This window comes from Crocuta crocuta, unplaced genomic scaffold (assembly GCF_008692635.1).
Source record: "Crocuta crocuta isolate KB4526 unplaced genomic scaffold, BGI_CrCroc_1.0 scaffold237, whole genome shotgun sequence".
Taxonomy (NCBI): Eukaryota; Metazoa; Chordata; class Mammalia; order Carnivora; family Hyaenidae; genus Crocuta; species Crocuta crocuta.
Window position 1 is genome coordinate 1657467 of NW_027531914.1, and position 21617 is coordinate 1679083.

Here is a 21617-nt window from a genome sequence, read left to right on the forward strand (position 1 = left end):
AATATTGAAAATGATAGCATTTTATTTCTTCATAAAGAAGTCTCAAGAGTAGTTTGGACATTGCTTGTTTTCTCATATAACTTGCGATACAGAGCAAGCATCTTTTCTATACCTTGGCAAATTGTCATCCTCCTGAGTTTAGATCTGCTTCTCATTTTATTCTTTGTGCAATGTCATGAAACATCTGAGAGTTCCTTTAATGTGGTTTTTCACCTGAATCACTTCTGAAATGTATTCATCCTTTACAACACACAACTGCTTTCTTCATGCATAACTATGTTCACCTTCACTCAATTCTTCTGGCTGTTTATCCAGAACTACTTCCTGAATGGCAGCAGTGTCAACATTCCCACAGTCGTCTGTATCTTCTAGAACGATGTTTACCTTCCAGCCAAATCCTGTGAAGCTTTCACACAGCAGTCTCATACTACTGTGCAAAGCAAGGACTGCCTGTGATTCTTGGAATATGGGTGCCAATTTCCCAGTAGCATCCTTATCTGAACTTGCAGCTTCACTAGTCAGTGAAACATTAATCCATTCACGCCGACTTCCAAATGATGCTTTAACCAACTGAGCCATGCAAGCACTCCCAACTTGTGAACGATGAAACCAGCCTTTACTGGCAAAAAGTGTTGTCTCCTTGTAATTATCATTTTCCTTCAATGTAGCAAATAACCTCAAAACTCTGGCCTGAATCCTAGCTAAACTGATTAGGATTTGTTTTTTATTACAGTCCTCCATTCAAAGTAAAAGCAAGCACTCCATTTCAACCGTAAGTGGCTTTCTGTTCCTAGTATAAACTTAAAAAAACGGTGAAAGCAACTTTACTTTGTTTTTATATTCATCGAACTTTTAAAATGTGGTTTGTGCTGTAGCTTTATGGAGGCCTGGGTTTGTCTCGTTTTCACTATGCTGTTGCCATTTTCAAGTCCAATTTCACTTCCAGTTCCATTGTTTCTTTGCTGCCCTGTCAATTCCCTCTTCTGATTATCCAGTTTTGTAAAATGTTGCACGGGTTTATCACTGGGAAACAAGTAAGCCACATAACTACATGCTTTACTCTGTGAACTAAGAGATGTTCAGTGATCAATCACCAAGAGACTTTGAAAGATGTGTTGTAACTGGTTACTGACCATGATGCACATCTTTAATAATCGGTTGTAGAATAAAGAGCTAGCAACAAAGCTTATGCAACAGTTGTTACTATTGTAACTGAAATTTCAACTGCGTTGTAGGATTGGTGTTATTTAAAGTGTGAAAACTAATCTTCATGTATAATGGCATGGTGCAAAGTAAGGATTACCTGTATCTAAAAAGAAAAACTTGTATTAGTTCACAAAATAGTCAACATTTAAGCCACTTTAGCTAACTACTAGCCAAATTTAAACATAAATCAAAATAGAAAAATGAAAATTTTTCTCAAAGGAATGTTAGTTCCAGAGTGAATTCCCATTGGAGATGGAAAAACGTTTGGAGACAATGTAATACATAATTCTTCAAATGAGGATTTGCAGACAGTCCAAAGATACCCTTTTGAGAATTTAGGTCTCTTCCCCTCATTTCAGTAATTCTGAGGTCTACAAAAGAGTAAAGTTCTGGACAACTCTACTGTTTTCCTGATTGTAAAACTTTACAATCATCACAAAGCACAAGACTGCATGTATTTGCAACTTATTCCATACCAGCCAGTACCATGTTTTCTCCTGCATAACAGTAGCATCCATCCCATTAATATTTTAGTTTTGTTTTTGAATGCACTCTTTGGTAAATCTTATGACTAAGGCCCATAAACGAAGTTTGTATCAACTTTTATATTTATAGAAATTTAGGAAATAGAAAATAAACTTAATACTGAGTATTTGCAAGAATTTTTCCTCTTTATATTCCTCAAATTTGAAACACCCAAGACAACATGACTAATTAGTGACAGACTAATCTGGTATTAGATTTGAGATTCCCACCTTCTGACCCCCTACTTATCCACTATTCTTGAATGAAGATTAAGTGATAGGATGGTCATTCACAGGAATATCAAAGTCATTTATAGGACATCCAAAAATTCAGCAAATTTAAACCCTGGAATATATGATCTCTAAGAATCTCAGGGGCTGAATTACATCACTATTTTTGAGAAAAGATGATCATCAAGGTTAAAAGTCCTGACCCCAGCCGCCCATCTGCCTATCCTGCACCAATCTATAGATTCAGAAAATTATATTATCTTTGAAATCATATTCATGTTATCTTTGAAAGATGAAATAAGGGAAAAAATTTAATTGAGTACAATATCCATATTCTGCTCAAATATCAATTTTTTGCTTAGATCTGGTTTTCTGTTTTGTCAAAACTAGCAAATTTATAAGCCACTTACCTTACTGTACAAATGTTCAAATTCCTTATCAGATAAATCTGACAAAAACACCCTTCAATTTCATTCCTAAGACAGGAAAACATTTACAAGTAAATCAATATACAAAAACTACATCATATCTTTACTTTTTTCTCCCACTAGGATTTTTTTTTCCCATTATGTCCTCATCCACATACATTAATCACAACAGATCATGATGTGAACAGCAGTGGAAAAAGTTTAATCATTGGACATTTATATTTTCTTCCTATTTTCAAATTACACTTTAGTCCTAAGTTTTTCTTTGTTTAGCCCTTTTTAAAGAACATAACATATGCACATTTCTACAAATTTTAATTTTCATGAACAGGTAAGACCTCCAATTTTACTCTGACTGGAAAAATCATATCAAAGATAATCTCAAATCTATCATTAACTACCTTGCACAGATTACCTTATGCTAACTTAGAAATGTCTTCTCAATATTAAGCTTGGCATGGAAAGGGTAACCATACTTTACTAAAACACATTCCAAAACTGGTTATATCTTGTTTTTTATTAATGCTTTTTGTGTTACACAAATTTCCAATAATCAGAAGCACTTAAGCTTTAAAGGAAAAGTGGGAGAATTGTCACTGCTAACACTGCTAACAAAGAACTTTTAAACAATGAAAAGGGAAAAAAATACTCAAAACATTACAAATCTCAGGCACTACCAATTAGGGCCATGCTGATCAGAATGCCCCAATTAAGGACTTGGCAAAGTCCGTACTGTGTACATTAAGAGAGACATAAGACCATGGTGGGAGATGCAAGGGGGGAGCAACAGAAAGAAAAGGAAGTATACTCACCATATTGGACAAATATCAAGCTTTTGAGGAAAAGGACAAATCACTCTAAAGCTGCTGCTGCTGTATATTTATACCTTTATTCCATCCGATGTCAAATATATGTGTTAAGTGTTTTTAAGTAATTGGACTGCATTCCTTAGAAAACTCTAAACAGAAATTTCAACCTTGCCAAGTCAGTCTGCAACCCAAGCAAAATACCAGGGGTAGGGATACTCAATTTCTATCTATACTCTACTTCCAGCTTCTCTAACCACCCCTTCACCTAAGGAGAGGTTATGAGATGAGAAATGGGTCCAAGAAAAAAAATATATGATCAAAGTACACTATTCTCTAGCTATAAAATGAGCTCTTATACACCCTCTAGAAAATTTCTAAAAGGAATGTGGCATCACCTATGGAATTTACATATTCATGGGCAAGAAAATGTGCACCTCAGAAAAAGAGAGCACTTATTTGAATACACATGCTCTCATACTTCAAATTATTTGACCAGAGGGTCTAATACTAAATCTCTTGATTCAATGGAAGCAGTTAAAAAAGAGTAAAGGGTGATAGTCAACCTCCAAGATGGTCCCCAATGATCTCCCACCTCTTGGTATTCACACCCTCATATGTGCCGACTTACATGTTGACGAGGCATTTCTCTCTTGGATCATTCCCTCTGAGGAAAGACAGTTGTCACATTGTGGGAATTCTCAAGACGCCTATGGAGAGGCTCTCCTGTGGAAGTACTGAAATCTTCAGCCTACAGCCATCAAGGAACCAAGGCTTGCTAAGTGAGAGTCCAGAAGATGAGGTCTCTCCAGTTTGCCCTTCTCCCACTGTAAAGATAAGTGTTGTTGTAAACTACTAAGTTTTGGATAATTTTTACACAGCAATAAATACTTCAATATAAAGAGTCACAATCTATATTCAAAAAGCAAAATGTACAACTTATGAATTAGCTGAAAAGGTCTGAAGTTTTGGGGAAAGGATCAGATTCAGAACAGTGTTTCTGGTTGGTCACCAATAATTTCAAAACCCCAAGGCTTTCTGAAATGAAAGGGTGAAAAATTCAGCAAGAATGTTAAGTCAGTTACTAACAATACATTTTGATATAACAGGACAATAAGGTTTTAGTAGAACTAAGAATTTGACAAAAGAGTAGGTGTTCAACAAGATACCTGTCCTAGAAAGCAAAAAGTCTATTTGCTTTCATACAGTTGTGAGAAATACATAATGTTTATAAACAAAACTGTCTGTATAAAATGCTTAGCACAAAGCCTGGCTTATAATCATTCGATAAGCACTAGTTGTTATTTTTGACCCAGCTGACCAAATTAACGAGATTCTATAAGGGGAAGTTAGATTTTACCAAAGTATTCGTAAATCTTTACTTGGATAATCCTCCATTTCCAACTCACTACTATTGTTCCAAAAACACTTAATACATTTAAAGAAAAATATACTACCTCCCCTGTATATTTGGAGTGATTATCTTTGAAGTCCCAGGACTCTTTTTCCAACATCTCCAAGAATGTAATTCCTGAAAAGAGATACTTTCTTTTAAATTGCAATGGTCCATGTGTTTTACAATATCTTTAACACAGTTTACATATCCTCATTTATGTATTCAATAATCACAACGGTTCATTATGTGAACAGCAGTGAAAAAGTTTAATCACTGGATATGAAGTTATTGAAAGAAGCAAAGATAATCAAATGATCAAATTGGGAACCTCAAGGTCACTAGTAAAAACAGCAATAAAAATGCACAAGTTATAAACAAACATAAAGATACATAAATATAAGCAAAAGAAAAAATCATGCATCTACAAGGCATTACACATTTCCCTATCCAGGAGTACACTAAGAAAACCTAGGGCAGTGACCCCTTGTGGCTTCCATAAAGTGAGTTTTCATTTAAGCAGTTTACAACATTTAAGTACATCTGTTGTGCAGCATAGCAGTTTTCAGTAACTCCTTTGTAATTAATAATTACAAGAATGCTTTAACAATAATGTGAGAGCCACAGTTTCACCTTTCCTTCGTCGGCCACAAGCCACAGTATCTGGAATCCAATTAAGAAAAAGAAAAAAAAAACCCTTCCCTCTGAACTCTGATTCTGAGTTGGCAGCAGGGGTACTTTCAACTCCAACTTAAGAAAATAAAAATTGAGATTGGAGCACCTGGGTAGTTCAGTCAGTTAAGCGTCTGACTTCGGCTCAGGTCATGATCTTGCGGTTCGTGGGTTCAAGCCCCACATCAGGCTCTGTGCTGACAGCTCAGAGCCTGGAGCCTTCTTCAGATTCTGTGTCCCCCCCCCCACCTGTCCTTCCTCCACGTGAGCTCTCTCTCTCTCTCAAAGACCAACATTAAAAAAATAACTGAAAAATGAGAGCCTGCACCTGGAGCTTCCTCCTCAGCTGCCCACCTGCCCTCAGCCTCTCGACAGGTTATATCATTTAACAACTCATTAGCTCAGAGCTCCACTTCCTATCTAATGTCTAGTACCCACCAGTCTTGCTCTTTCAATAAACCCCATGCCAGTGTCCATTTAAGTTACCTTTAAGGGGTGAGGGGAGGGCATACGAGTACATCCCAGGTACTGATCACTATTTTAGAGGTTACCCACAGATTGCACAGATTTTGAGTGATCAACGCTTTTTCTTTTTCCTGTTAAGTACTACTTTCACATGCACAATTTTGCTGAACATGAGATATTTTTCAGGAACATGTATATTATAGCAGAAACACATGTATCTATTTGTGTGCAGAAACACATGTATCTATTTGTGTGCTAGAGACTGAAAAGCCAAATTCACCTAACACAGTGGTCTACAAGCAAGGAGCAACCTCTAGTGGGATCCCTGCAAACCTGGAGTCCTTAAAAACCAGGCAACCACTACAATGAAATACCACTTCACACTCACAAGAACATGGAGAAAATGGGACCCTTATCCACTGCTAATGGGAATGAAATCATCTAGTCACTTTGGAAAAACACTTGGGCATTTCCTCAAGAGGTTAAACGTAAGTTAGTAAATGACCCAGTGATTGCACCCTGAGATAAATACTCAAAAGAAATGAAAACATATATCCATACACAAACTTTTACACTAATTTTCACAGAATTATCCATAATAATCCCCCACAACAGAAACAACCCAAATGTTCAACTGATGAATGGTTAAATAAAGTCATCATAGCAGTATATTCATAAAATGGAACACCTTTTGGGGGAAAAAAAAAAAAGGAAGTACTCGGTGGCACCTGGGTGGCTCAGTAATGTCTTGATTTCCGCTCAGGTCGTGATCTCACGGCTTGTGAGTTCCCTGCATTGGGCTGTGCTGACAGTGTGGAACCTGCTTGGGATTCTCTCGCCCACTCTCTGCCCCCCCCCCCTTTGCTTATACTCTAAATCTCTTTCTCAAAATAAGTAAATATTTAAAATTCTGTATTAAAAAACAAAATGGAAGTACTGATACATGCTACACATGACCTTAAAAACATTCTAAATGAAAGAAGCCACTCACCAAAGGCCTTATATTAATTTCTGATTTCATTTATATGAAATTGTATACGCAAACTTACACAGACTAAAAAATTAGTGGTTTCCAAGAATTGAGGATAGTGGAGATATAGGGATTGACTGTTGAGGAGAATGATTTTTGGGGGGGCGGGTGATGGAAATGTTCTAAAATTGATTGTGGTGACGGCAGCACAACTCTTGAATACACTAAAACCCACTGAACTGTACACTATTTATATGGGCTAATTGTATGGTATAGGTGTTATATCCCAACAAAACTGTTACCAAAAAAAACAAGGCAACCAATTTTTTCCTTAAAGAGAAAACTGTTATTTATTTCTTAGCCTCACCTGGGTCTTAATTGGTTGAGTACTAAGAAAGTTTCTAATAGTCTAACAGACTGAAGGTGATTTAAATCCAGGTCCTACTCTTTGCACATGTAACAGCCAAGCAAGCACACAGCCCATGGTTCGATTTTCCCCAAACTCATGGACTATCCTTAGGCCACGTGACTTTTAAGAATGGGACCTATACAAAGCCTGTTAATTTCGTTCAAACAAGATACAAGTATATTATCATGGAAAGTAGATGTCAGTAAGTATTACCTTTGGGCTGGAATCTGGACTAAGAAAACAAAAAGAGGGAAAAGCAGCAATTTGGCTTAGAAATGTTGGAATCCTGCTTGCCTGCAGGAGAAGGAAATGAGAAAGTTGAATAAAAAGCAAAAACATTTGTTTCCTTACTGGGCCTCCAATGCAAGCAGCAGAGAGAGAGGCCACTTAACATGCTAAGTGTTTCTTCAAAAATATAGAATAGAAATTATGTCATATTTTGGCTCCATTTTGTTTCTTCCATGAAAATCGAAATTTCATACCGTAAACATACAGAGCTTAACAAAGATATGGTTCTAGGACCTTCTCACTCCTTGAAAGCTATCTACAATGCACATCCCAACCGTAACCATTTCATTGCCTTTCTATCCTGCCCCTCCTAGTAATGCTATTGACGAGTCCCCATTGGACATGTGTTGCCCCAAGGAAGGACCTTACCTTGTTTTCTTAATTCCCCTATAGGGCCAAACGCTCTTGTAGAAAAGGGTTCCTTGAATTAAGTCGACGTATTAACACTCTCATTCAAGCTCCTCTGGGGTCACGTATCTAAGGTCAACCATCCCAACAGCTCCGCATCAGGGATCTACCAAATAAAATGCAAGAAAATTATATGCCTCTCAGTAGATGATTTATCCGGGGGCCCAATTTCGTCTCCAATATTTCTAGGGTACCGCGTTTATCCCTCTCCCTGCCGTGTCTTCCACCAGCCATAACCTCCAGTCACTTTCAGAGTTCGCACCGGGGACGTATCCGCATGCCCCTGGATTCACCTCAACGTTATTTCTGCCTCTCCGCCTTCGCATTTTCAGGCCCTGCCTCAAAGAACCGCGATGGCACCGGATGTAACCGGAGCGGCTTGAAACTAGCAAAACGAGCCCGTAAACAACTAAATCCCCCAACCAACCTGCAACAGACAGGGAGGAGCCGTCAAGTGCTCGTCTTAATGCCCCAGGCTCTCCCGATTGGCTGCGGCGACGCGACGTGACCTGTGATTGGCCACGGCGCCTAGAGCAGCGCCCACGAAGAGGAAGGGTAGGAGTCTTGCGCCTTAAGAGCCCGCCTTTTCCGACAAATAAAGGTCGTAGCTGCCGAATCCACGGGCGGAGTTAAGTTTATCACGATTAATGCTGTCGCGGGAACACCCAAAGTGGAGCCCCACGTAGCAAGAAGATGACCCGAAGTTGCTCGGCAGTTGGCTGCAGCACCCGAGACACCGTGCTGAGCCGCGAGCGCGGCCTCTCCTTCCACCAGTGCGTGAGAGCAGCCTCCGGCTGTCCAGCTCCCAGCACGGCCTGGCGGGCAGTAGGCCAGGGTGGGGCGGGGCCGGGGGTGCGTCGCGCCGGTGACGTGCGTGACGTGCTTGGCGTGAGGGAGAGGAACGGGGACCTTTGAATCGGTGTTTGTCCTGCCTCTCCGGCTTAGTGTGTACCTCCAAATTGCAGATTCTTTCTGGTTGCCCACCGCCTGCCTAATGGCTTTCAGCGAGGGCTATTTGAAAGGAGTCGAGCTTCCTTTCGGTCGTCTTACTGTTTAACGTGAGGAGGTGGGAAGGGTGGGCAGTTTAGCAAAACTGTTGAAAGCGTTCGATTCTATTATTAGATGTGTGGCTTGCCCAGGACGTGAGTACAGATGAGTTTTCACGAATATTGCCTGTTACTGCAAGTTATTTAGTAGTATTGGCTGAGCTCCACAAGGCCGGTTGTATTCTGACTGGATGTGCTCGTGGCAAGGAAGGTACATTGGCTCAAGAGTGGGGCGGATTTTCAGACGGGTCTGATTTGAATTCACACCTTTAGTCCCATCTATGGTATGTCGTTCATTCCAGTCAAAGTTCAAGGCAAAATGCGAAGTAGAAAAGTGGGTAGAACAGATCCTCACAGACCAAAAGAAATGCACCTCAAAAAGAAGTAGTCTGTTAAGGTAATAGATGTAGAGAGTTAAACCATTGACAAAGGACTTTTATGAGAAGATGAAAAACCGCTTTCTGGGACAGATGGTATTTGAGTTGGACCTTGAACTTAGATTGTGGAGTGGGAGGAAGATAGCACTTAAATAGGAATAACATGGAAAAACGTAAAGGGGTGAAAAGCGCAGATAACCATAGAGAGGAGTGGGAAAAATATCTTGAAGACATTAAAAAGAATAAGATGTCAAGTTAAGGAGCTTCAACTATGTATGGTAGGCCTTTTGTAGTCATTGTTTTGTGTTGTTTTTTTAAATTGGGCTGGTTCCTCCACCTAAGCTGTTAATAATTGTTATCATTTCTTTTCTTCTCCGGGATTTTTCCCCATCAGTTAGTTCGTATTCACTTTAAACTGTTTCCAACTGATTGCTTGCCTAAAGTCAGCAAGCATGCTCACAGTACTTCCATCTTTAAACATACACAAACTCTTTAGTCTGTGTGTACCTCTACACTACCCTAGCTCTCCTTCCCTGTATAACCAGGCTCCTCTAAACAGGAACATACACACCTATTTCCCTAAGTCCTATTGACTTTTCAACCTATGCTAGCCAGATCACTACCACTGCTCTAATGCACTGACAAAGGGTCACCCGTAATCGTGCCAAATCTAAGAGAGCATGCTAAGTGCTTCTCTTGACCTTTTTTTTAACTTTTAATTATATCTACTACTCCATAAAACTCTCACCTCCATTGGCTCTATTGACACACTCTGTCCCTAGTTCTCTCCTTTTTCTCTAATATTTCTTTTTCGCATTTTTGCTGCCCTGCTTTTCCTTTGCCTTCTTAGGCTCTTTGAGTGAGGAAGAGTTCATTCATTGCTTTTAATTGTTTTATGTGTTGAGGACCAAAGTAAGACCTGCTTAATTTTAAGAAGAGAATGTAATGCAGCTACTACAGTAGTCTGCTCTTGATTCGTCCAGGGTGATTTCTTCCCATTCATTCCATTTTCCTGATTCCTGGAAATGATTTTTCTAAAAATGCAAATTTTCTGCTAGTTTCCTAAAGAAAGGATTTTAATCCTGAGGCTTTTCAAATGCCTAAAGACAAGAGTCCAAGTTCCTCTGCAAAGACTTTCCTACAAAACCTGTCTTCCAACCTTAATTTTATTCCCTCTGTATTTCTGTTATTGTATATGTCTGCTAAATTAAACACATGTCCTTGTGTATGAATGGAAGGGAATCATTTTTGTCTTCCTATACCTAGGAAGTTGTAAGGAATGCAGGAGAAAGAGACAGGAAAAGGAATTACAATAGTATGGTGTTAATTCTAGCAACAGAGTAGTATTGATCAGAAGTAAGGGTTCAGCAAAAAGATAATATAGGATGGAAAGATTTGTCAACTTGTCATTGCCCAAAGGCTTCATCTTCAAACTTCTTGATCATGGAGCTCTCTCCACAAAGAAATTTGAGTACAGACCCTGATAAATGCATAATGATTTATAAATTACGTACACGAAGTAATGTACTAATATGTATTATGAAACACAAAAATTAAGGGATGGGGCAAAACATTATAAAAATAAATTCTAATGTTTTCTTCAAGTCTCTGTAGATGAGTGCACACTTCTCTGGTGGCCACTGACCCAAAGGATGGATCCCAAACTTCGTAGCATACACAGTCTTTTGTGATCTGGCCTCTGGCCACCCCTCTAGACCATCTGTAACCAGTTCAAGCTACCTCTGTACCCTCCTTTAACCCTCTCTGGCCTCCACATTAACTTATTTTTCAATGCTTTATCAACCAGTAAGATCCAAGTAGTTATTTTATATCTCTGTGTTTGTGCATCTGCTTGGAGTGGCCACTGTCTGCATGGCAAACCCCTGTTGACACATCAGCTCTAGCTCCAATATTTTCTCTTCTAAGCCTTCCCCAACATCCCCAGCACCATTACCAGAATTGTGAAAGACACTGCAAGGACACAGGCGAGGGGCTCTGGCTGAAAAGCATGAATCAAAATGATTAAAGGTGTGGAAATACCAGAATACTGGTACTTTGGCAGACATATAAATGGTTAAATCTGAGATGGGACTAGGAAGTTTAAAGAAGTGACAGTTTGATTCATTCTCTTTTTGTTGGTGTAAAGAGATTAAACAACTTATTTCATAACCAAAGAAGTATATATATGGTAATTTGGAAAAGTTTTTGCCTGAATTGTAGTGAATTGTTTTATACTTTCAGTTATGAAACATTTCTAACACACTAGCAAGTAAAAAATAATACATACCAAACACTGATGTGCCCATCACTAGAATTAAGCAGATGTTAACATTTTGCCTTGTTTCAGTTTTCGTTTTCATTTTTGTTTTCTTTGTTTTTTCTCTTAGAAGAGAATTAAATTACAGGTATAAAGCTTTACCCCTCAATCCTTTCTCTATCTCTTCAGAGATAACCACTATAGACAGGATTTTGTTAGCCACTTTTCTAGAATATATGATATGCAGAGAGCCCAAAGTAATTTCTGCCAATAGTATAAAAAAGGCATAGTTAACAGGAGAGAAAGCAGGTTCTGTATTAGTGTAAACCAGTCATTATTGTGTATATGAGATGATGATTGGTTTGGGATTTTTCTTTTGCTACAGGTGATTTTAGAATAGGGAAACATGAATTCCAATTTCAGCTATTATTTACTAGTGGCTATACTTAGCTCTGGCCTTGGTTTCATCTACAGTGAAAGGTAACCTGTCATGCAGAATTTTTTAAGGACACAGATTTTTTAAAAACACACATACACACCGGGGTGCCTGACTGGCTCAGTCAGAAGAACATGGTGGCTCTTGATCTCCAAGTCATGAGTTTAAGCCCCGTGTTGGGTATAGAGATTACTTAAATAAACTTTAAAACACACACAGTGTAAATGTGTAATGTGCTATGTAAAAATAGCACAAGGTAAATGCTTTAAAAGTAGAATCAATTATTATTATCAATTTAATTTTGTCCAGAGTTCAAATTAGTCATGCTGGTTAGACTATAATATTTTTCAAGCCTTTCATGTTGTGTTATGCACAGGAAATACTTGTTTAATACTTTGGGGCAAACAAACAAAGCTGTTTGGGACTGGCCTGTTATACTTACTTCAAGGGCTCCAAGTGGCCCTGGCCATTCTATGGGCTAAGGGGATTTGATGGCTGTAGTCAGCAGGCATGCCAGTTGGGAAACTGCATCAGAGGATCAGGCAAGTAATGTCATTTGGTGGACTATCCAACTTTTTACTGCCCTTTGCATGGTTAGAGACTGCTTTTCTCATGGTTAGAGAAAAGCGCCTCACAAACCTGCGCCATTAGTTAAGAAATGAACTTGGTGAAAAGAGAGAGATTTGCCTCACCTTTGTTAGAAAAACAATTTCCTCTTGATCAAGCAGCATCATCTTCCTGGAACAATAAAATGAAAGTCCTGAAAGTGGAATTGCTGTTCCTAGGAAAGAACAAATTCTAGGTAGTACTTTACCATTTCCAGAGTGCCTTTGAATGCATTTGTCTGTCACCTTGTGCACCCTTAACTACAACCCTGTGAGGCGGCTCAGAGATTGAGACCCATGTCTAATACAACACTGCTGATCAAAGGGAATTGAAGCTTAAATACAGATCTTCTAATTCAGTATTCTTTCTCAAGGTGATTGAGAGAATATCTCAGAAGTATGTTTTACCATACTGCTATGTTATTTCCCCACAATGAGCTGAGGAGATTAAAATTTTCACTAGTTTCAATTCCTAACAACGATATGCTTTAAAATCCAAGTTAAAATATACAAAAGTCACACAGCTACCTATAGATCTGTCTGCAAGGTAAATCAAGGGAGAGGGTGCAGAAAAGAGTTGTTTTGTGATTTTCCCCCTCTCACCAATTTCTAAACGTAGTAATTTGGCTGGGATTAAAAATAGAGAAATACAAGGTAATTTTTATATTCAAGGCTAGGAAAAAGTGGTGCCTTTTAAAACAAAAGAGGAAAATTGAGTATGGGAAATGTAATTGTTTTCCACTGCTGAGTAACAAGTTTTTTCAAAATACAGTGGAAACATGATCTCACACATTTTGAGGGTAGGCATCCAGAAGTGGATTAACTGGGTGTTACAGGCTGTCTCCTAACGTAGCGGTAAAATGTTAGCAAACATTAGAATCTTCTGAACACTTGATGAGGCTGGAGAGTGCAGTTTCAGAAAGACTCACTCATGTGGCTTTTTTTTTTGTGGCGGAAAGCCTGTTTTTGCCCAGTGAACATATCTCTACAGGACCACTCACATGGGAGAGCAATTTTCCCAGAGAAAAACCATTGAATAGAGGGAACAAGTACCTTTTATTATTTAGTCTTATTGCCCATTGTCACTTCTGCCTTTTTTTTTTTTTTTTTTTTGTATTTCTTAGAAGCAAATCACTAACTCTAGCCCACACTCAAGGGGAAAGAAATTAGACTCCACTCCTTGAAAGGAAGAGAAGCAAAGAGTTTGTGGACATAGTTTAAAAACACACATACTAAATTTGAGCAGATTGCATTAATGTAGGCAGTGAAGACAAAATGTAGGGTATTTAATATGAGAATTGCCCTCAGAAATTAAAGCAAATGAATCACTTAGATATGGACCTCTTGGATTCAAAAAATCAAAGAATTTTGAAAAGTGAAATCAGATTAAGTTTTAACTGGACTTGATGTTTATATGAAGCAGTTAAATAATAAATGGGTTTATGTAATAAATACTGCTGTAGTATTACCATAATATTTTCATGTTAATGGAACTTTAATATGATTGCTGTAGATTTCCAACTGATACCATACAGCGCTCAAAATGGATCAGGGCTGTTAATCGTGTGGACCCCAGAAGCAAAAAGATTTGGATCCCAGGACCAGGTGCTATACTATGTTCCAAACATTTTCAAGAAAGTGACTTTGAGTCATATGGCATAAGAAGAAAGCTGAAAAAAGGAGCTGTGCCTTCTGTTTCTCTATACAAGGTACTTAAATCTAGGTATAAACAAAATTAAATTCTACAGAGCCTTTAAAAATCAAGATCCCTCTCATTATAGGTAGAATTTACAGAGATTTAAAAAAAAAATCCTAAATCTTAAAATAAATCCATTAATAAATTTTAAATGCACCGAAAACTAGTTTTTTTTGTTTTTTTAATCTATATGTAATATTAGCAATTCTGCTTTGGAGTTTTTTAGGTATATAAATGCAGATCATTTTCTAGACCCACATAAAGAATCCTAAACTGATCACAAAAATTAACTAGTAGATGCCTTAGAATTCAGGCTTTTGTTTGAGACAATTTCCATAATACTTAGAAATTATGCTTTTTTTGGACTCCTCCCAGTAATGTTGAGCTTGACCAAAAATATACCTAATTATTAGCATAGATATAAAGAGGTATCTATGGAAAATAGAGGGCTTTCTATGAATCAGTCACCAGGATTAGTGTTACATTCTTAGGTTTCTTTTGTTTTTTAGTCATCCTTTTACCCCTTGGCCACACTGTTGTACCTGGCTCCTCAGCGTCTGCTCAGTCTGCACCAGTCTAGCTGTTCTATCCTGACGCCACCTTTGCCTCCTCTTATCCACTGGAATCTCCTCCTTTCAGTATTGTTTTCTCTCATTCCTGTATTCAGAAGAGTTGGTGTCAAGTCCAAACTCCTAAGCTCCAAGAGCTTCCTTTAAATTGTGCATTTCTGGGGCTCCTGGATGGCTCAGTTGGTTAAGCCTCCGACTTCAGCTCAGGTTATGATCTCATGGTTCGTGGGTTCGAGCCCCACGTTGGGCTCTGTGCTGACAGCTCAGAGTCTGGAGCGTGTTTCAGATTCTGTGTCTACCTCTCTCTCTGACCCTCCCCTGTTCATGCTGTCTCTCTCTCAGAAATAAATAAAACATTAAAAAAAATTTAAATTGTGCATTTCTAACTCTCCAAATTCTCTTTTCAAACCACATGTTCTTAACTACTGTAAATGTGATGAATTGACTAGTTTCTTATGCTTTTGTGTAAAATCAATAATAGTTATTATTTATTGAGACCTGCAGTGGTCCAGGCATTGTGCTAGGAGATTTACATAAATTATTGTATTGTATCCTTGAAACAACTCTGTATTACTACAGTTTTACAGATGAGGAGATGAGGGATTGTAGAGGTGTAGTGACAGCTAAGAAATGAGGAAGCCAGGATTCGACCCCAGATTAATCTTAATTCCAAAGCCCATGCTCTGTCCACTATGCCTGCCTGCCTTTTTGCACAAATAATTTTCCTGTCCTCTCCATTCAATACTGTTATTGCTTTCTTAAAATACTGCCCAAAACTCATTTCCACAAAGCCTTCCCAAATTACCACCTTTCTGTTGTTACCTTAACCATTTCAGAAACTTTCAATGTCATGTTAATTTTTGGCAGTAAGTTACTATTTCTATATGGATGCAAAAAAAAAAGAAAAAAAAGAAAGAACCCAACCCTATTCACATTTTCCTAGGCATATATTTGAAAAAATCAGATATTATGACCCTTTTTTAATAATTAACTTTCCACATTAAAGGTGAGTGTTCTGCATTTAGTGGTATTTTTATAGACCATCTTCTTTGTGATAATTTCAAAAGTAACCTTAATTTTGTATTTCTGTTGTAGGTTCTTCAAGGTGTACACCTTAAAGGTAAAGCAAGACAGAAAATTCTAAAACAGCCACTTCCTGATAATTCTCAAGAGGTTGCTACTGAGGACCATAACTACAGTTTAAAAAGACCTCTGACAATTGGTGCAGAGAAACTAGCTGAGGTGCAGCAGATGCTACAAGTGTCCAAAAAAAGACTGGTTTCTGTAAAAAACTACAGGATGATCAAGAAGAGAAAGGGCTTACGATTAATTGATGCACTTGTAGAAGAAAAACTACTTTCTGAAGAAACAGAGTGTCTGCTACGAGCACAGTTTTCAGGTATGAGGTTCCCCTTTTCTTTTTTCTTTCTTTCTTTTTTTAAGTTTATTTTGAGAGAGAGAGCACGTGCGTGTGCACGTTCATGTGGGAGGGACAGAGAGAGAAGGAGACTGCTACGAGCACAGTTTTCAGGTATGGGGTTCCCCTTTTCTTTTTTCTTTCTTTCTTTTTTTAAGTTTATTTTGAGAGAGAGAGCACGTGCGTGTGCACGTTCATGTGGGAGGGACAGAGAGAGAAGGAGACAGAATCCCAAGCAAGTTCTATGCTGTGCGGTCAGTGCAGGGCCCAGAGCAGGGCTCGAAATCATGAACTGTGAGACCATGACTGAGCCGAAACCAAGAGTCAGATGCTTAACTGACTGAGCCACCCGGTGACGCCCATGATGTTTCCCTTTTCTGAAATAACATTAAAGTATTTACTTTGCTGTTGCCTATGAAAACATGCATTTAGCTGAGACATGAAGTCTCAGGGTAAGCAGAAAGAAGGAAAAGTAATTACCAAAATCCTTTTACGTATTTCCAGTTTTATTTTATTTATTTATTTTTTTAAGTGTTTTATTTATTTTTTGAGAGAGACAGTGAGCAGGGGAGGGACAGAGAGAGAGGAAGACACAGAATCAGAAGCAGGCTCCAGGCTCTGAGCTAGCTGTTAGCACAGAGCCCGACGCAGGTCTCAGTCCCATAAACCACGAGATCATGACCTGAGCCGAAGTCGGAGACTCAACCAACTGAGCACCCAGGCGCCCCTGTGTTTCCAGTTTTGAAAGTAATGTGTTTATTAAGGAAAGGCAAAGAAATATATGATGATAAAAGTAACACATAATCCTACTACCTAGAGGTTAGATGATATGGTTTATACCATACTATACTTTTGATTTCTTATAAAGCACTTACTCATTTTACTGCAAATTCTTCTTAAACAATTTAAGTGCTACATACTTTATCACTGAAGTGTTTTTGCAGTGGAGTCGAACCAGATAATCTTCCAATTCCCTTTAAGCTTGAAAATTCTTTGAGTCTCCATATATTATTTTCTAAAATATCCTATAGAAGATATACATGTCCATTGGAAAGACTACCTACTCCCTTCTTTGTAAACCAGGATATTTGAAAAGGGACAGAATAAGTGTTGCCAACTAACTCTTTGACGAAAGTAGCAGAAATTTTGAATTTACATCCTGGTAAAAAAAATAAGTATGTTCTGCTTCTAGAAAAAAGCAGGTATCTCCAAAGGAGGAGAATATTTTGTGGTTTTCCAGTAGGGGAACAGAGGTAATAAACAGGGATCCCCACCAGGAAGAGAGGATTTTTACCCCCTGAAAGTAGGCAAGGTCATCAATTTAATCTGAATAGCATCCTATTGCCGGAATTGTTTCTTGTGTATTATTTTTACCCTCAGATAAATAGTAACCAGGGAGCAAAATAAATAAATGTACTCATAATCCAGAGATTTAATTTTATCCAGTTATTTCATTTTCTTCTCTGTTTCTCTAAAATTCTCTACATAGGCTGCCAGTGAATAGTAAAACATAGTGATTCAAGTTGAAACTTTTTTCTTCCCTCTTTTGAGTGACACAATCCAGTATGAACAGGATAAATTGGTCAAGAGGCCCTAAGATTGGATATTAACCTTTGAACAAACTCAGTTAAACTGTGATGGGATTTGGATTTGGAAGCCCACTGCTTTTTATATTCAAATGCTGTGATCTGTACCTGAAAATGTTACTAAACATATTCTTCATCACAAAGAATAAATTTATTTTAACAGATTTTAAGTGGGAATTGTATAATTGGAGAGAAACAGCTGAGTACTCCACAGAAATGAAACAGTTTGCATGTACACTCTACTTGTGCAGTAGCAAAGTCTATGATTACGTAAGAAAGATTCTCAAGCTGCCTCATTCTTCCATCCTCAGGACGTAAGTGAATTACTTTTTAGATGTTAAATAAAACAAGTTATTATTTAATTGCATTTTATCTGTTGAAGCAGTTTGTATTCAGACTCATTTATTAGTCCCGTTTTCTCTTTTTATTTGTTTATTTTATGTATTTTTTTTTTTACATTTATTTATTTTTGAGAGACAGTGAGACAGAGCGTGAGCTGGGGAGGGGCAGAGAGAAGGAGACAAAGAATCCGAAGCAGGCTTCAGGCTCTGAGCAGGCGGTCAGCACAGAGCCTCTGGGGCTCGAACCCACGAACTGTGAGATCATGACCCAAACTGAAGTCGGACGTTTAACCGACTGAGCCACCCAGGCGCCCCAGACCTGAATCATAGTTCTTAAAACACTGTCTTCCCCACTGGACTGTGAGCTGCCCAAGTATGAGGTGCATCGGGTTTTCTGTTACACTACCACCGAACTCCCAACTCTGCATTGTACCTGGAGCACAATGGTCCCTTGATAAATATTTGTAGAGAGAAGGAATGCCTGAATGGTCATGGAGCTTTTTGGTTTTTGGGTTTTTTTTAATTTTTAAAAAAATGTTTATTTCTGAGAGACCGAGCATGAGTGGGGGAGGGGCAGAGGGAGAGAGGGAGACACAGAATCTGAAACAGGCTCCAGGCTCTGAGCTGTCAGCGCAGAGCCTGATGCAGGACTCAAACTCACAGACTGCGAGATCATGACCTGGCTGAAGTTGGACGCTCAACCGAGCCACCCAAGCGTTCCCCCATCATTGAGTGTTTTGAATAGATGGAAGGAAGAAATGCAGTGGACGCTAAGTCGCTGTCTGAAGAGCAGTACTTCATTTAATTCAGTGCAGGTGCGACAGAGGCCAGCCAGGAATGGCAGCAGCTCTCCTTCCTGGAAGAAACCTCTGGGTTTCTTTTTGCTTCAACTTTAAAACAGACTCAGAGGGACTCTGAACTGGAGAAACTCTAAGAGATCATATAGTCCACCATCCCCCTACCCCCCCATTTTAAAGAAGGGAAATTGAGGCAATGAGATAGGTACCTCCTTCACTAATTTCTGCTTGTCATATATTTTTCTATTTCTTAGCCCATGTCAGTCATCTCTATAATTTTCTTAGTGCTGATGTTGGATCTTTCTCAGTTTTCCCTTGAATTCTTTATATCCAGAACCTTTCCAGAGCTGTGCTGCTTACAATTCTAGTTCTTTGGGTCTTTAAGGTAGTTTGTTTTCACATATCTTTTGTAGGAATGTCATAACATCCTCAGCCTTCCTTATCATAAAAGTGATACATATGGTATGATCTGGTAGATTTTCTTTGTCTGTAATTTTCTATTTAGGTATTCATTCCAGTTTATTAGCTCCCTCTATAGGTAAGGTGATGTGAGAGAGTCAGAGGTAAACAAGACAGACCATGAGAGGAGCTGCAAGAGTCTTTTGTTGTTGTTTTTTTACTGTTATTTGAGAAGGAGAAAGAGTGCCAGTGGAGCTGATGGTCTTAAAGAAAAACACTCTTCTTGGCATGATGCCTCTTCTCAGGAAGAGCTCTAANGGCACCTGGTTGGCCCAGTTAGTTAAGTATCGACTCTTGATTTCAGCTCAGGTCATGATCTCGCAGTTGTGAGTTCAAGCCCCACCTTGTGCTCTGTGCTGCTGGTGCACAGCCTGCTTGGGATTCTCTCTCTCCCTCTCTTTCTCTCAAATAAAGAAAATGTTAAAAAAAAGATACCATTTAGATTTCCACTTAAAAATCAACTCAAAGAACAAGATTTTAAAAAAACGTATTTAAACTAAAAACTTGTACATAAAGGCATCAAGTAGTTTCATAACATACTGACTCTGTGTGCAACACGGTATCTTTGGTGTTCATGTGAGAGTCAATCCTGATACAAGGAAAAATGTAAACAATTAAAATTTGGAGACCCATTTGCAAAGGATATTGAACATACTAGTGGGCTGCAGTACCCCAGTGGATAGCCACTCCTATATTTTCTCATTATCTTACTATTCCATCCTGTTTTATTTTATTTTATTTTATTTATTTATTTTTAATGTTTTATTTCTATGAGAGAGAGAGACAGCGTGAGGAGGGGAGGGTCAGAGAGAGAGAGAGAGTCACAGACTGAAACAGGCTCCAGGCTCTGAGCTGGCAGTCAGCACAGAGCCCGACGCAGGGCTCGAACCCACGAACTGCGAGATCATGACCTAAGCGAAAGTCGGACGCTTAACCGACTAAGCCACCCAGGCGCCCCTATTCCATCCTATTTTAAAATATAAACGACTGATTAGTCCTTTTGTCTCTATTTTTTTTTTAATGTTTTATTTATTTCTGAAAGAGAGAGAGAGATACAGCGTGCGCGTGGGAGGGTCAGAGAGAGAGAGGGAGACACAGAATCTGAAGCAGCGTCCAGGCTCTGAGCTAGCCGTCAGCACAGAGCCTGATGCGGGGCTTGAACCCACAAACTGTGAGATCATGACCTGAGTCGGTCGGATGCTTAACCGAATGAGCCACCCAGGCGCCCCAAGTCTTTTTGTCTCTTAATTAGGTTATAAGCAATTTAAAGTTGAAATATGTCTTTTGCATCCTGTAAATGAGTTTTTCAAACTCATTTGAGCATCTTGAAATCAATTTACCGGGTCATAATTGGCATTATATACACACATATGTTATATATATGTGTATGCATGGCATGTAATGAGGGTAAATTTCATTTATGGAACTTTTAGGTTGCAGCAAAATATTTGGAAAGCTCTGTCCTGAAATACTTAGGGCAAGGTACATGAAAATCTCAGTTAGAGGCCGACTGTCCAGGAAGAAATCTTGGCAGTCTAGAATATAGCCCCCAATCAGAAAGGTAACAACCCCAAAAGTCATTTGAGTTACAGAAGTAAACTTTAGCTAAGATGAATACATCAGTCTCTACTTAAGAATCCAGTTCATCTTATTTTAGACAGTCCTTAAATTGGGGGGCTGTCTTTCCTGCCCCTACAACAAATCAGAGGTAAGTTAGAACTGAGTGAAGAGGATTCTGAAGACAGCCACCAACATGGCTGTAATCAGAAAGCATAACCAGTCTGGAAAGGGCAGGGACACTACAAAAGAACTCCTAAGGTAGTAGTGTAAGCACTTGGCGTAGGGCAGACAGATGCTGACGCCTTCCTTGTCCCCGAGTGCACAGCTCTGAGGCCACAAGGAGCTTTGAGAAAAGCACAGGCAGGACACGCAGAAATTGGGTTGTACACACCTAACAGCATAGCAGGGGCCATGTGGCTTCAGCTCTCCCTCTGTCCCCGTTTCCTAGTCTGAAAAATGAGGTAGATTTGCTAGATGTTCTCAAAGTTTCCCTCCCCTTCAGCAGTTTTCTCATTTCATTGAATTTACAGCTAAGGCTGGTTTATGATACAAACATCACAATTACAACAAACCGGGTAATTGTTTTGTATACATTTTAAAGAAGTAGATGAGCAATTAAAACTGTTTCTTGGTGTGTTTGCATATTGAAATACTTAGTTCATGTCTAAGCC

General features: G+C 38.8%; 1 protein-coding gene and 1 long non-coding RNA gene across 6 annotated transcripts in view; one reads left to right on the plus strand and one right to left on the minus strand.

Moving 5' to 3' along the window:
• On the minus strand, window positions 1-8599 carry LOC144240457 (uncharacterized). Of its 4 annotated transcripts, none has more exons than XR_013337725.1 (7): window positions 8228-8599; window positions 7762-7906; window positions 7318-7398; window positions 4653-4726; window positions 3827-4022; window positions 2372-2437; window positions 1-1309 (listed from the first exon to the last, which is right to left on the minus strand). It is a non-coding gene; the product is annotated as an uncharacterized LOC144240457 (long non-coding RNA). The 4 variants fall into 4 exon arrangements; XR_013337723.1 differs by lacking the exon at window positions 8228-8599 and adding an exon at window positions 8094-8221; XR_013337726.1 differs by lacking the exon at window positions 8228-8599 and adding an exon at window positions 8063-8221.
• The window catches only part of THAP9 (THAP domain containing 9), a 20671-nt gene continuing 7514 nt past the window's right edge, over window positions 8461-21617 (plus strand). Inside the window, exons 1-4 of one of the 2 annotated variants that reach the window (XM_077774792.1) lie at window positions 8461-8573; window positions 14035-14230; window positions 15882-16185; window positions 17953-18103. In XM_077774792.1, the coding sequence (XP_077630918.1) occupies window positions 8494-8573; window positions 14035-14230; window positions 15882-16185; window positions 17953-18103 (731 nt within the window). In that variant the 5' untranslated portion in view covers window positions 8461-8493. Of the gene's footprint in view, window positions 8574-8908; window positions 9058-14034; window positions 14231-15881; window positions 16186-17952; window positions 18104-21617 lie in introns of those variants that run through there. The other variant, XM_077774793.1, reaches the window with a different exon arrangement.